Source organism: Syngnathus floridae, chromosome 9 (assembly GCF_059516105.1).
Source record: "Syngnathus floridae isolate MCC-2025c chromosome 9, RoL_Sflo_1.0, whole genome shotgun sequence".
In the NCBI taxonomy this organism is placed as follows: Eukaryota; Metazoa; Chordata; class Actinopteri; order Syngnathiformes; family Syngnathidae; genus Syngnathus; species Syngnathus floridae.
In genome coordinates this window covers 1,165,182-1,178,093 of record NC_142421.1, presented here as the reverse complement: position 1 = coordinate 1,178,093, position 12,912 = coordinate 1,165,182, and the positions used below count along the sequence as shown (strand labels likewise).

Sequence of the window (12,912 nt, the reverse complement as noted above, 5' to 3'; positions counted from 1 at the left end):
AGGGTGGAGTTTCTACGTGTGCGTGTGTGCGTAGGCATGCGTGTGGAACCTCTTTATCAGCATACATGACGCACACACATAGGCACACCAAGCCATACACATCCACACGGTGGTTGCATTTCCCTCTGGGATATCCTGCCTGCAACTAATGCTCTTGTATTTACCGACTGTTAGGCAACATGCACATTGGCGCTACTGTTATCTGTGTGCACAGACTTCCATACATATTTGCCTTGGTATTTTTAGGACTATTTCCACTTGGTCTGCCTTCAAGCTGTTTAATTAGGAGAATGGTGGAGGCATGCCTCCGTTGTCAAACAGTTGGCTGAGATCATTGGTGGAGTCAAGCTACCTGATATGATGATGCTTAAATGTATAGTTGAAATTGTGTAGTTGTGTCATTATGCGGATCAAAGTGAAAATATCTTATGGTTCATACTAAAGCGACTGAAAAGAACAACTGAGACTATAAAGGCTAAAAATGCCTTCAGGTTTGTTATGAAATGGAAAAAAACATATAAACATCAAATACTACATTTGATTTTGATTGAATTTCTATTTGAGGGTCCAGCCCTCTTACGAATAAAGTTGGCGAGCTCTGCTCTTGGAAGTTAAGGGCTTGTTTCCTCGCTCTCTGTTCATTTCAAGTCAGTTTGATTTCAATTTGAAACAATGATCCAACATAAAAGATTTGTTCCAACAAGATTTTCCTCACTTTTGCCCTTCAAAGACAAATTAAATCCATTCCATGAACAGGCTTAAGGTATATTTTAAAGATACTTTGAGCCATTATGAGTAAAATTGTCACAGTTGTCAAAGTACCTTTTAATAATTGTACGCCATTTTCTAATTCCCGACAGCGGTGAGCACATAATCTGGCAGTAATTGCTCAGCTCCTCCACTTCCTCGGTACACATAATAAGAAATTCATGAGCCATGGTCCAATTCACACACATCATCAAAGTGGAAATATCGTACCCAAAATGTTTGTCCACCCATCACATTCCACTGCACGAATGGGCCCAAAATACATATGTTGACTTTTGGTGACTTCATCAATCCAGAAAGTTGAATGTTTGCCTCATCTGTCCTCATCAGGAGCTCATTGTGCGCTTATCCGGTGTGTCATATCCCTGCCGCGAGCTGCTGACCCCCAGCTACCTTAAACTGAAGGCGGCTATTTTTACTCTCAGGCTTCCTTCGAATCGCCAGGGGAGCTCCCATAATTCCAGCATGATGATCTTTAAATGACGCCACATGTTGGCTTTCACACGCAAAACCTGATGGGAACAATCATTTATTTCATGCTGCAAAATCTCAATGACTCAACTGTTGGATTTTGGAATATGATGAGCATGAATACCGCACACAATTTAGAGGTCACATTTTAAAATCCGATTGTGTACTCTTAGTTTTATGGACGTGGATCTGCGTCTCCTTCTTAAGGTTTCTCCGTTTTCCCCCAATGTTTTTTTTCCCCCTCTTGCCCTCCTGGGGCTTAAGATCAGGGGATGTTGTTAATATTTGTCAACTGTGGGTAAGCGAAGACCTTTAAGACATTTCTGTGATTTACAGCTATATAAATACATTTGGCTTGACTTGACTCTGAGCCACGGTTTGTTTTTGTGTAAGAAAAATCGCATGGTAAACCACCAAAGCAAAAATAACAAAAGGTATGCATGGTGAAATAATAGTAGAATAATAGTGCTGTGGATATAGGTTTTCACTTTTAACTGCAAGACAATTGGTTTTCCTAAGAGTATATCAAAGTAAAAACTGCAAGCGCAAGTGAAGCGAACTCAACCAAACCGTGTATTTTGCAAAGCATTATGCATTGCATTATGGGTGGCCATAATGCCCCCAATCTTCAGATACTAGAATCGCCCCTGCAATCAAGCAAGCGGCGGCGGATCATGTCAGCCAGCAGCAAGGGAGGGAGGCGCACTCGAAGAGCACCAGCTGTTGTTTCTTGTAGGCGCACTGGCCCTTTAAGCGAGCTAGCGAGCCAGCGAGCCCCGTGTTTCCGATAGGCACAGTGACGTCACAGCAGTGCGGGACTCCAGCCTATCGTTGGTTTGTGAAGCCTGAACGCAATGGTCCTGCTTGCCTGCCTTGCCTGCCTGCCTGCCTGCCTGCCTGCTTCAAGAGGGACACTTTTGCACTCTTCCGAGCGAGCAAGGAAAAGGCTCTCCCCTGAAATGCATCACAAGCCACAGGCGCTCGCTGTGGATTAAAACTTTTACGATGGACGGAGGAAAGTAGCGAGAGAAGCAGCAGCTCCAGCAGCTCCAGCAGCAGCAGCAGCAGCTCCAGCACGACCAGCGAGCGGACCTTGCACTGCAAAGCGTAGATGCACTGCTGAAAAATATGCTCCAGCCGAGCCACCTCATCCCCGGCTTCAGTCGCAAATTGCCCGTGTTTTAAGCAGCTGTCAGAGACGATCGCCTCCGCTCCGCTCCGCTCGCCGGTTTATTCCTTACCTGTGAAGTTCGCCATCCAGTCCTCGACCCACCTGCGAGAGAGAATCATGGCTGGAAAGCTGTCAACGGCGCAAGGCGGCACAGGAATACTGCTGGTGACAGCCAACGTTGGATCCCTGTTCGAGGATGTGAGTTCCTCCGTTCGTTCGTGCCTTGCTTCCCCTTTAGCACTCGCAGCTTTGTGCACGGCACTTGTCTTTTGCTTGACGTTTTCAAAGACGCGGAACATATCGGCGGTTTGTCACGACTCGCGCATTTCAAGTCGCCCGCCCGCGGTAGCCTAAACAGCAACGCTCTCGCGCATAAACACGCGAGGCTGTCATAGTTTTCAAACACGCTCACTCACCCACCGGGTCTTTAGGTTGTACGTTTCCTGTTGTTTGCCGTGGCCCACTTTCACTCATCTGCATGTGTGCGCATATCTGAATGATTAAGATGTCAGACTGTCAGGAGATCCACAACACAAGCCCACGTTGTTTGGCTTTGAGCGAATAGTGAGGCAACGCTCAAAAAACCTCATCCATTTTTTGTCTATGACACCAAATCTCATATAAGTCTTTGATTTTTATGCTAATCTTGCGGTCATTCAAGATCTAAAAGCATTTCATTTGTCAAGTTTTTGGAGCAAACAGCAATGTGGTTTGTCTTGCATTGCAGTGAAATCCTTAGAATTCAAATTCAACCAAATTGTCCCATTGAAGTCGTGCAAAACATCCACCTTGATGCAAAGGGTTTACTTCAGACCATGACTTTTTGTTTTTTTGGCTTTCGGACATAAACAACTTGGAAAATGGAATTTACACACGTTTTGCATGCACTGATTTGTTCACAAATGGGATGTTTAGCTTCCGCTGTCTTACGTTATTATTTTGAGACTTGACAGCTTTTTTTTTTTATGCCTTTGTGACATTGACATTGTTGTATTTGAGTTTCCCAAACCTTAGTGTCACTTTCAGTTGTGTTAGCAGTGTGTCTCCCATTTTGTTATACTACAGATGGAAGAGTTCCCCCTCCTTGTGGCCTATAAATATCCCTCCTCTCAACTCAGCTTTGAATGTCTGGTGGATTTTTCTCCCCCAGACGTTGAAAAGACTCAAGCCAAAATGGTCATGAGAGTTTGTTTGTGTTGGTTGAGTGAGTGTGCTCTTTTGTGTTCTATTTATAGCTGCTGGTGTGTTGGTACCCCCTTAAGTCACAGTTGAATGAAGTCTTTGTAGAGTTGGATTCCAAATTTAGGTCTGCTCACGAGAAGTGTCATGTGAGACCCTAAGACGCAAAGAGGCCATCTGAATTTGGTCAGAACTTCCTGGGATTCTATTCAATGAGACGTTGTCGACACAGATGCAATCATTTGTGGACAAAAAGTTATTTTTGTGCCGGATGTACAGAACGCCAACAATTCAGTAGTGACTTATTCCAGATTCATAGTCAACCCTTGTGAAAATGTCACCAATGTGAGATGTTTAGAAATGCATGTTGAAAGGAGAGCTACTCAAACTTTCAACTGAACCTCATTCCATGACTTCATAGTTATTTTTTTGGCGTCGTTTGTTGAACTAAATGAGAAAGCTTTATGATTTAAAGCACGTTAAAGCCCGGGTCTAACTTAGTGTTCTCTGAAATGGATTTAATTTACTGCCTATGTTTATTTTTTTTATTGTTATTTGCCTAGTTATGACTTATGACTTTTTATGACTAATATTCAAAATACTACATCGAGACTGTCACTCAGTGCTTCCATTTGTTTATATATACTTTTTCCTACTTTTGTTTTCTCTGTATGAAAGTCACAGGAGCATTATGGGGGTGACCGAGGTGACCTGGGAATTTTCTGCCTTCAGAGGTAGTAGCAGAGCTGATGCCGATGCGAGCGGGATGCCAACTCTGTGTAGGAGCACGGCAATGTGTAAACTTTAACATTCTGAGTTGCTTCTCCCACCCTGAAAACAATTGTAGCTTTCCTCTGTTTGACCAGATGCTGGCATTGTCAAACATCTCCCGTAATTATGCGATTGCATCGTTGTGGGAAAGCTCACAAGGTTGTGGCAAAAATACCGCTTTGCTGAGTTCTGTGCAAAAAAGCACGAGAGATGCAGACATTTGGCAGGATCTCGGTGTTAAGAGTCCTTTTCCTTGATTATGCCTTCTAAGATTATTTTGTGCTTTCATCGTTATAAGGGACAAACGTCACAGATGATGGGTAGAATGCTTTGTTTAAAAAAATAAAACATAAACAGCAGGCCACACTAATGCATCTGAAATGATATTCATAATGATGATGTTGTAGTACAACAGTTAAGACTGTGACTAAATGACTGCTAGGATTTTGTTTTGATTCTGAAGCGTATTACCAAATGGAAAGATTTGTGAAACACAGGTGAGATGTGCTATTTTGGTGTTCTCTGTGGCGCACCAACTTTCAGCCAGGCTTTGCAGGCATGTACCACAGTTGTGTCCAAGTTGAAAGGGTTAGATGAAAATTTCCTTCCATAATATTCCAATAAATACGGAACTGTATATTTGAATGTTCTGCTTGTAATTTTGCAGCTCAGTGACAAAATAGTCCATTTGTAGTTTGTGTAGACGTGCTGTGATGAGCCTGTTTTCACATTTCATATTTGTTGAGTGAGCAAGGTACAGAGAAAATAATCTACACACTTCATTTATTTGTGATATATGTACAGAAGTGCCTTGAGATAGGAGTGACCCGACATGTGGTTTTTGAGCAGCCGTTTGGGTGATTTCTTTTTTTGCTTTGACTTGACTATGAGTGCTGTGTGATGACTCCATTTAACTCGGAATGAGAAGCTTTTTGGCAATTAGGGAGCCATTCATCAAAAAGAGTTGTCATGCTTTAATGCCGCACCCAGTTGAAGTCTCCTGTCAAACTAAACATAAAACAGACAATTACATCTAGTATGTTTGAGTCAACCACAGCTTTGACTTGTCTACTTGGCTTGATTCTAAAAAAAACAACAACAATGCAATTGTCACTTGTAGTAGTACTATTCTTATGAGTTTGTCTGCACGACGGTATTAGACTGCCCCCTGGTGGCCAAGACAGGCGCACCAGTAGGAGCAGCACAATGTACTGAATTTCAACAAGAAATCATCATTCACACACTTTATTTCTTTACAATCTATTTTATTGTGAATACTTTATTTTTCCAAAGTACATTATTTAAGAACACAATTTTTTTTGTCATTAAAAACATTCATTTCTCAGAAAAAAATGCACACAAAAGCAAGATTTAACATGCAGTACAATTGACGTCAATTCTGCCCTTATCCAATAACACTGTGAAAACATTCACGTACGCATGATTGAGATGAATCCAAATTTCAATGCATCTATCCTCACCTTTCAACAGACTTCTCCAGTTCTTCAACAGGCCTGTAGTGTGTATGCACCAAAGTGCACGTGTGTGTTTCCTTTCACTTGTCTTATCACACTGCTCTTTGCACTTGGTCTTCCCCCAGCAACAATTAAGTCTCCACTGTGAATAGCTCCAAACAATGCAAAGTCTCTCCATCTCTATTTTTATATTTCACCTCTGAGTCTACAATAGCTCTGTCTTAGGCGTTCTGCTAAAAAAAAAGCTAAAAATAATTTTGTTCTGAAAATGCTTTTATAGTCGCCGGCAGTGTGTGTAACTCACAGTTTGAATCAAAGCCTCCACGGAGAGCGACGCGCTCTGTGAAAATGATGATTGTTATGTTTTGCATGTGTCAATGTGTTGAGAGGCTTTTGAAATACTTCACACTTGGCCTAGCGTGGCCATTTGCCAGATTTGCCATTTGGCTGTCAGTTCATCTTGTGGCCTTCCTGGCCAGGCCAAAAAAGAAAATTGGACAAAGAAAAGACAACAACTGTCCTCTCAGAAAGGAACTCATTTGCCAATTAGGGTCTGACATTAATTTGCCTTTTTTTTCCTGCCAAATATCCGAATCGTCCTTTTGAAAAACAATCTATCTCGGTCTGTTTGGCCCGTATTATACGTTTGTTATTTGTGAAGTACGGTTGCAAACCTGGTCAAACGGCTTTTGTAAACGTCCTGCCCAAGCTTGTTTTAATAAGGTTGTATGATAGAAGCACCCATCTTTCCTGTACCAGGGAAGCAGTGTGGCAGCCCAAGATGTCATTTGAAGCTGTCCAATTCACATAAAACAGGACAAGTTTTTTTCTTTTACAAGCTCTGGCATCTCTTTTGTGCATCTGGCTTGTAAAGTAAGTGGAAAATGATGAGTTTGTTGTGTCACAGCTTCATTACAAATCACCTCAGAAATGAACCGCTTCAAGTTTAGGCCAATTAGATAGCAAGGTTTCTTTGTGTGTGGTGCTTTTCTTGAGTCACATTTGAGTAGATTTCAATTTCCCAACTTTTTGTCATAATTGCTATACGGATTGGTCGGCGACCAGTTCAGGGTGTACGCTGAAATAAGTTAGTACAGCTTCCAGCACATCTGAGACCTGGATAAAGGTTAGGTGATGTAGAAAAGGAATTGATACATCATTGAGTATATCATCTGAATGCGGTAGTTCTCTGTTTTTTTTTATTTTGTGCCATTTCATGGAACAAGAAACTCTCCATTCTCATTTTATATGTTATTATTCCTCTTTGTAATTGTAAATGAGTGTCTGCCGCATGCAGAAAATGTGATGTCTGTGAAAGAGGGTCCCAGAGAGGCAAAGTTCCTGTCCCAGAGCAAACAGGATGCTGTGTGCATGAGAGTGATGTGAGATAAGAATAGTTGACAGCAAAAAGAACAAAAATTGCATTAAACTCAGGGTGATAGAATAGCCAAGATGGGAAGTCACAGTAACATTCACTTCAAATTTCCTCTGCTCTGCTGTGCACATATGAAGAAAACCAATTGGTTACACAAACACTACTTGTCTTAATTGGAATTCAGACTCTCATTATTATTAATAATGATGATGTATACATTTGGATAATAACAAGGTTCCTTATGAACCCAAATGAAAGTCAAGAACCACACAAACAATTTATATGTGAAATCAACTGTTTGTACAGTTTGAAACTTGCTGCACGGTTGTGTCATTGTTGTCATAAAGTATATTAGTATTTGCGACTTGAATATCCCTCAAGCAAAGTTTGCTTCTTCTGTGTGTTGTCAATGCTTTTTGGAAGACAGCCAGAAGATAAGAACTCATGGAATAACGTCCATTCTTCCTCAGCCATACCTTTTGAATGTTGATATTCTGGATTGAATTCTGACTGCAGAGGCATTGCTGAAGACGGCAATGGAATAGCTAAAAAAAAAAAAATGTATGTTGTTGAGTAACACATGGCAGAGGTGTGAGTGGGAGAGCTCAAACGAGTCAGATACTACAAATCACTCGCACAGCTCTTTCCAATCCTGCTGCGGATTGCACAACACCAGCCGACTGATTTGTACGCAAGAGATGCGATCGCATCGTAAACATTTTGGACGTACACATTTCAAATCCTGCACTTTGAATTGGAGTACAGTCTTGCACCCCAGAGTAGTACAAGACATTGAAGCCACGCAGCTTTGTTGTGGCTGTTGTAATTTCCTGTATTCCGATGACACATCATTTACACAAATCGCAAGTGACGGCACACTAAAATGGGTGTGTGAAGCTGATTTACCGACACACACATCACTCCATTACCATTCCCATTTTGCACAATGTTTCGTTTACGCAATGGTCGGAACTGCCATCAGATTGTTGTTTTTGATGGAGCAACAGTCCAAGTTCCACAAATCTCAAATATATATTTTTGAAATCAGACCCAACACCAATGTTGGCTGCCTGTACACTCTGATTTAAACCATCACAATCATTACTGAAGTGATTTCCACTTAGTTTCAATATGTTCTGTATAGTATGTATGGATTAGAAAATCTGATCATAATTTGATTTTATTGGACTTCCTCTCTTTATGAAGATGATAAAACGGTGACTTGATATAAGATCACGTCACACTTGATTCACCCTTGACAAAGTGACTTGCTCATGGAGACTTGAAGGTTGAGACTTGATACATTCACATATTTGACACGATCCCATCCCACCTTTGGTGCTATGAGGGTGCTAATTGGCATCTTGCGGGAATATTTCTCCAAGCAGCAGTAAGGAATGAAAATTTTTTTACATTTTGAATCCAGCTCATAACAGGATAGCAGGCGTGGGACAATTCTTGTTTCAAGCACTTTCAAGGTCCTCGTCCTCAAGGATGACATTTCCCAGGAGCTTATCTCATCTCTGGTGATCCCTGCAGATTTGTTCGAATGAATTTTAATGAGCCTCTTCGGGTTCCCGAACACTGCGTGACACTTCTGAATCTGACTAGGACCCGACCGTCGCACAAAAGTTGCCTACAAGTATAGCCATCTCTCATTTTGCCAATTGCCTCTGAATGAAACATTGAAAAAGTGGTCACAGCATCCAATCAGTTTATTCCTGTAATATTTCTTCTGCTGTCCTCCTTCTTCTAATTTGCTCCAGTGTCCTCCAATCTAGGCAAGGTATTTTTAGGCAGCTGCCTATGCCTCTGAGAGCCAATGACCTTGTTTCAAAAATGTCATTTACGTTCTCCGCATGTTTGTCTCATTCCTAGTTCCTTTTGTAAATCAAATCCATCACTTCTGTTTGATGAAGAAAGAGACATCCGAGCATTAGGAAATATTTTTTTGTTGGAGCTAATCAACTCTGTTTGACAAAGATGATTAAGATCTTCCACCCTGAATTCACAAAGATACATACAGCATCTGGGTCCAGACTTTGATTTAAGTAGGCCATTAAGTTAGAAACATGAGCGGAGAGATGGAGGAGGTCGAGAAAAACTAGGTGGCTGAGGGTGCCAGAGGAGGAAGTGGAGGTGTACAGTCTTGGGATGCCATGGGTTTATTTTTACCTCTTGGAGTGTAGCCTCGCTCTCTAATTAACTGCAAATTACATCCTGATAAGCTGCAAAGCACCATGGGTAGGCATCCAAGTCTCCAAAGACAAGTGGCACTCAATGGCTTTTCTATTAGACGGACTTGCTCTCCAGGGCCGGCCGGGGCCTCAAGCTGCCTACTGGGCTTCATCTGAGCCTCCACGGCAAGGTCAACATCTGTTCCACCGAAGCTGGGTCAGCCTGCATCTGAGCATGCTGGAAAGTACTGGGAATCATGCTGCAATAGTTTTTTTTTTAAGCCCACTTTTCCCTCCTGACTTCATGTTGGTCGAGCATGCTACGTATATATTCCACAGATGCTCTGGGACAATTTTAGGGTCATCAGCAGTGTTGTTTTATAGTCTGGCACCTTCTGAGTTTGATACTTGCTAGGTTCATTATGAATTTGCAGAAATATTTATTTCAATGTAAACATGTCATAATTTGACTAGAAATACGATGCTCCTAACCACAAGTTCTCCGCATGCACCATACAGTTCATGAGCAGCGACTTGATATACTCTGGCACGTCACAATTTAGTGACTGGTCGGTCAAGCAGGTGATCACTTTCTTGTTTAACATTTGTATTACTCGGTGTCTCTGTTGTAGCTTTTCCCCTCTATTTCTCTTCCTCTGTTCATGTGACTAATGACAAGGTCCAGCGCTCATGTCCTTATATAGAGCTACAATATGTGCTGTCGGATCTGGCTGAAGCTCGGATGATGGTGCGTGCGCTCACAAATCCACATTTTCAACCTCATCACAAAATGCAGAGATGAGACTGATTCTTTCGGAATGGGTCTTTTGCGAGGTTTCGTGGGATATCCTGACATTTTGCATCTCGAGCAAAGGTCCTGCTTTCTTGAATGGAGGTCTTGCTTCACGCTCCTACTTGTGTCACTTTTATATTTGTGCAATTTACAAGCATAATTTGATCATTCAAAGACATCTGGAGCATTTGACATAAGAGCTCACACACCTCCACTCGCACACACACTCACACACAGCAACTCACGCATTCATGTATACACAACTGCGGCTCGTCAGAGCGAGTTATCGACAGAGGAAGATGTCTCCTTAAATGGTACAGTAGACAGCCCAGGGCCCTGACTCTTTTCCCGTAGCACAGTGGAAATCTAGTCCGCTTCTCAGAATAGCCTTTTAAAGTGGAAAGAGAGAGGCCGCTATGATGATACAGGCATAGCAAAATAAGGTAAAATAAGTGGCAGGGGGGAAGCTTGATGGCTTAACTTGACTAGTCTCCAGGAACATATCTCATGTTGCTTTTTTTTCCACTTTGCACCTTGCCTGTCAAAAGAAATCCTACACCCTTACAATTGGAAAATCGTCATGAATCATTATTTTATTGACCTTTTGTTTCTTCTCCTTGCAGCCTGACAATCTACAGAAAACGTGGCTGAAGGAGTTTTACCAGGTACGTATGACTGTCCTTGACACACATGTCACACACATGTCACACACATGGCATTAAAACACCTGAAAACTGTTAAAAATACAAAGTTCTATATTAGGAGACAAATTCCCTCCTTGATAATTCCCTGAGGAAAATGATTTCCAATGTTGTATTTTTGTGCTCCAGAATTCTGTTACCATGCATGGTCCAAATGCTGATGTGTTCACTTTTCCCATTTCTGTTATCTCAAATGAATTCAACAAGTTTGGACTGCAAACCAAATGTAAACTAAGGCCCTGGTCCCAATTGATTGTGGTCTGACTCACCTTGTAAACACAATGCTTGATTGACGTCACTCTATTTTGCCTTAAGTGTATACACGAATACCATCTCTCAGCTGTCCAAATATTGCCACAGGAAAATAATATGGAGACTTCTCAGACTTTATTGTAATTCTTTTTTTTTTCTCCATTAGTACTGTTTTAGTCCCCGTCTTTCACGTATTGCTGCAGGGTAGAAACATTTGCCTCACACGCATTAGAATAATTGTATATTGCTAACTACACAAGATAATTATGTATACAGTCATTCGTTACCTGTCAAGCTAGCTTTGTTGTTTACTTTTCCATGGCGGTACATGCCTATTACTTATGTCATGTTTTCACCACGCAAACTGCATCGTCGAATGAATCTGATTGGGAACTGGAACGCCGACTGTAAAATAATTCACAAACATCAAGGGAAGTTTTTGAAACACCATTGAGCATGCCCGGTCGGGGTCCAGTCTTTCTCCATGTGTCCGTTGGGCAAATACGACCATATAAAAATATGAACATTGCAATACGTTATATAAATAATTCTCATCAGGTATGGTAACTGTGTCAAGCGGCGGTGTTCTGCTTACCAAGTCAGTGGATTGCAACGTGTACTGGTCTTGCATTATGGGAGAGCAAGCTTACACATCTTAGAGAAAAGCCCAACATCACTTCATGTTTGCATAGTGGGGGGGAGGGAGGGAGGGAATGCACGCACGAGAAGAGCACGAAGAGGGAGCGTGAGGTGCGGCCTGGGTGATTCAGGCCGGCCTGAATGCCAGCCAGCCAGCCAGCCAGCCAGCTCTGCGCTGCTCCCGGCTGACGTCATGGAAAAACGCATGACTCTCAACTTGTGCGTGGTGGCCGGGGGAAAAAAACCCTCAACGGCAACTCAACTAAAATCAGCCACGTGAAATAAATCATCGTGGTCCATGCATGCACAATACGCTTATTGTATCCTCTGGCTTAACGTGAATCTCTTACAGCTGTATCTGTTCTATTTTGGAAAAGAAATTGGGTGTACTGTGGGTGTTTTGTGAGAGAGAACATTTCCCATGCAAGTAATTCAAGCAAAAAAAAATAGGCTTGATTATCATGTGCGCTGCCGTCTAAAATGAGCATGTTGATATAATTTGGGTCGTTACCTTGCTGTATAAACCAAGGTTGTTTAGCCAGTATCAGGCTGGTGAGTGAGTTTAGGGCCTGGGCTTCCAGTGACTGTAAGTATTGTACAAGCAGTACAATTCTACAAATTGATGATCAAAATTGTCGGCAATTCATTTGAATAGTTGAGGCGGCGCGCGTGCGCTTCTTTACGTGGCGCCGTATTTTCTCTCGAAATTGACCCTGCTTCTGCCGCCAAATAAAGGTAAAACAATGAGTTAGGGCTCACTTTGAAACACAAGTGCTTCAAAGCCACTAGATGCAGTTGACATTCAATCCACGGTGACTGACCAGGAGGCCAATAAGGAAAGGCTTGCTTATTTTCGATGTGCCCTCTGAGGTTCCTATGCAACGTCCTGGAAAATAAACAAGACGAGCTGTTAAAGTCGCTTTTATCGACTTGCAACTGTAGCAAAGGTCACGGTGTGCCGCCACCCTGTTTAAACCTCAGCTCCTCCTCCCCATATTGATATACTTGGAGTCTGGCTGTATATGCCAACTCAGATAAACGGAGGGAATTCCTCCGAAGAATGGAACTCCTTCATTTTATGACACAGATTGGTGACGGATCTGCGAGGGCTACCTTAGTGCCTTTAACAATGCAGTGGTA

The 12,912-nt window shown here is 42.1% G+C and overlaps 1 protein-coding gene across 2 annotated transcripts in view; it reads left to right on the top strand.

Annotated features, from left to right (window-relative positions):
• The first annotated feature begins 2,019 nt into the window (after positions 1-2,019).
• Positions 2,020-12,912, top strand: part of inpp5a (inositol polyphosphate-5-phosphatase A) — a 76,369-nt gene continuing 65,476 nt past the window's right edge. The window contains exons 1-2 of one of the 2 annotated variants that reach the window (XM_088385898.1): positions 2,020-2,608; positions 10,804-10,845. In XM_088385898.1, the coding sequence (XP_088242024.1) occupies positions 2,528-2,608; positions 10,804-10,845 (123 nt within the window). In that variant the 5' untranslated portion in view covers positions 2,020-2,527. The remainder of the gene's footprint in view (positions 2,609-10,803; positions 10,846-12,912) is intronic. The other variant, XM_088385899.1, reaches the window with a different exon arrangement.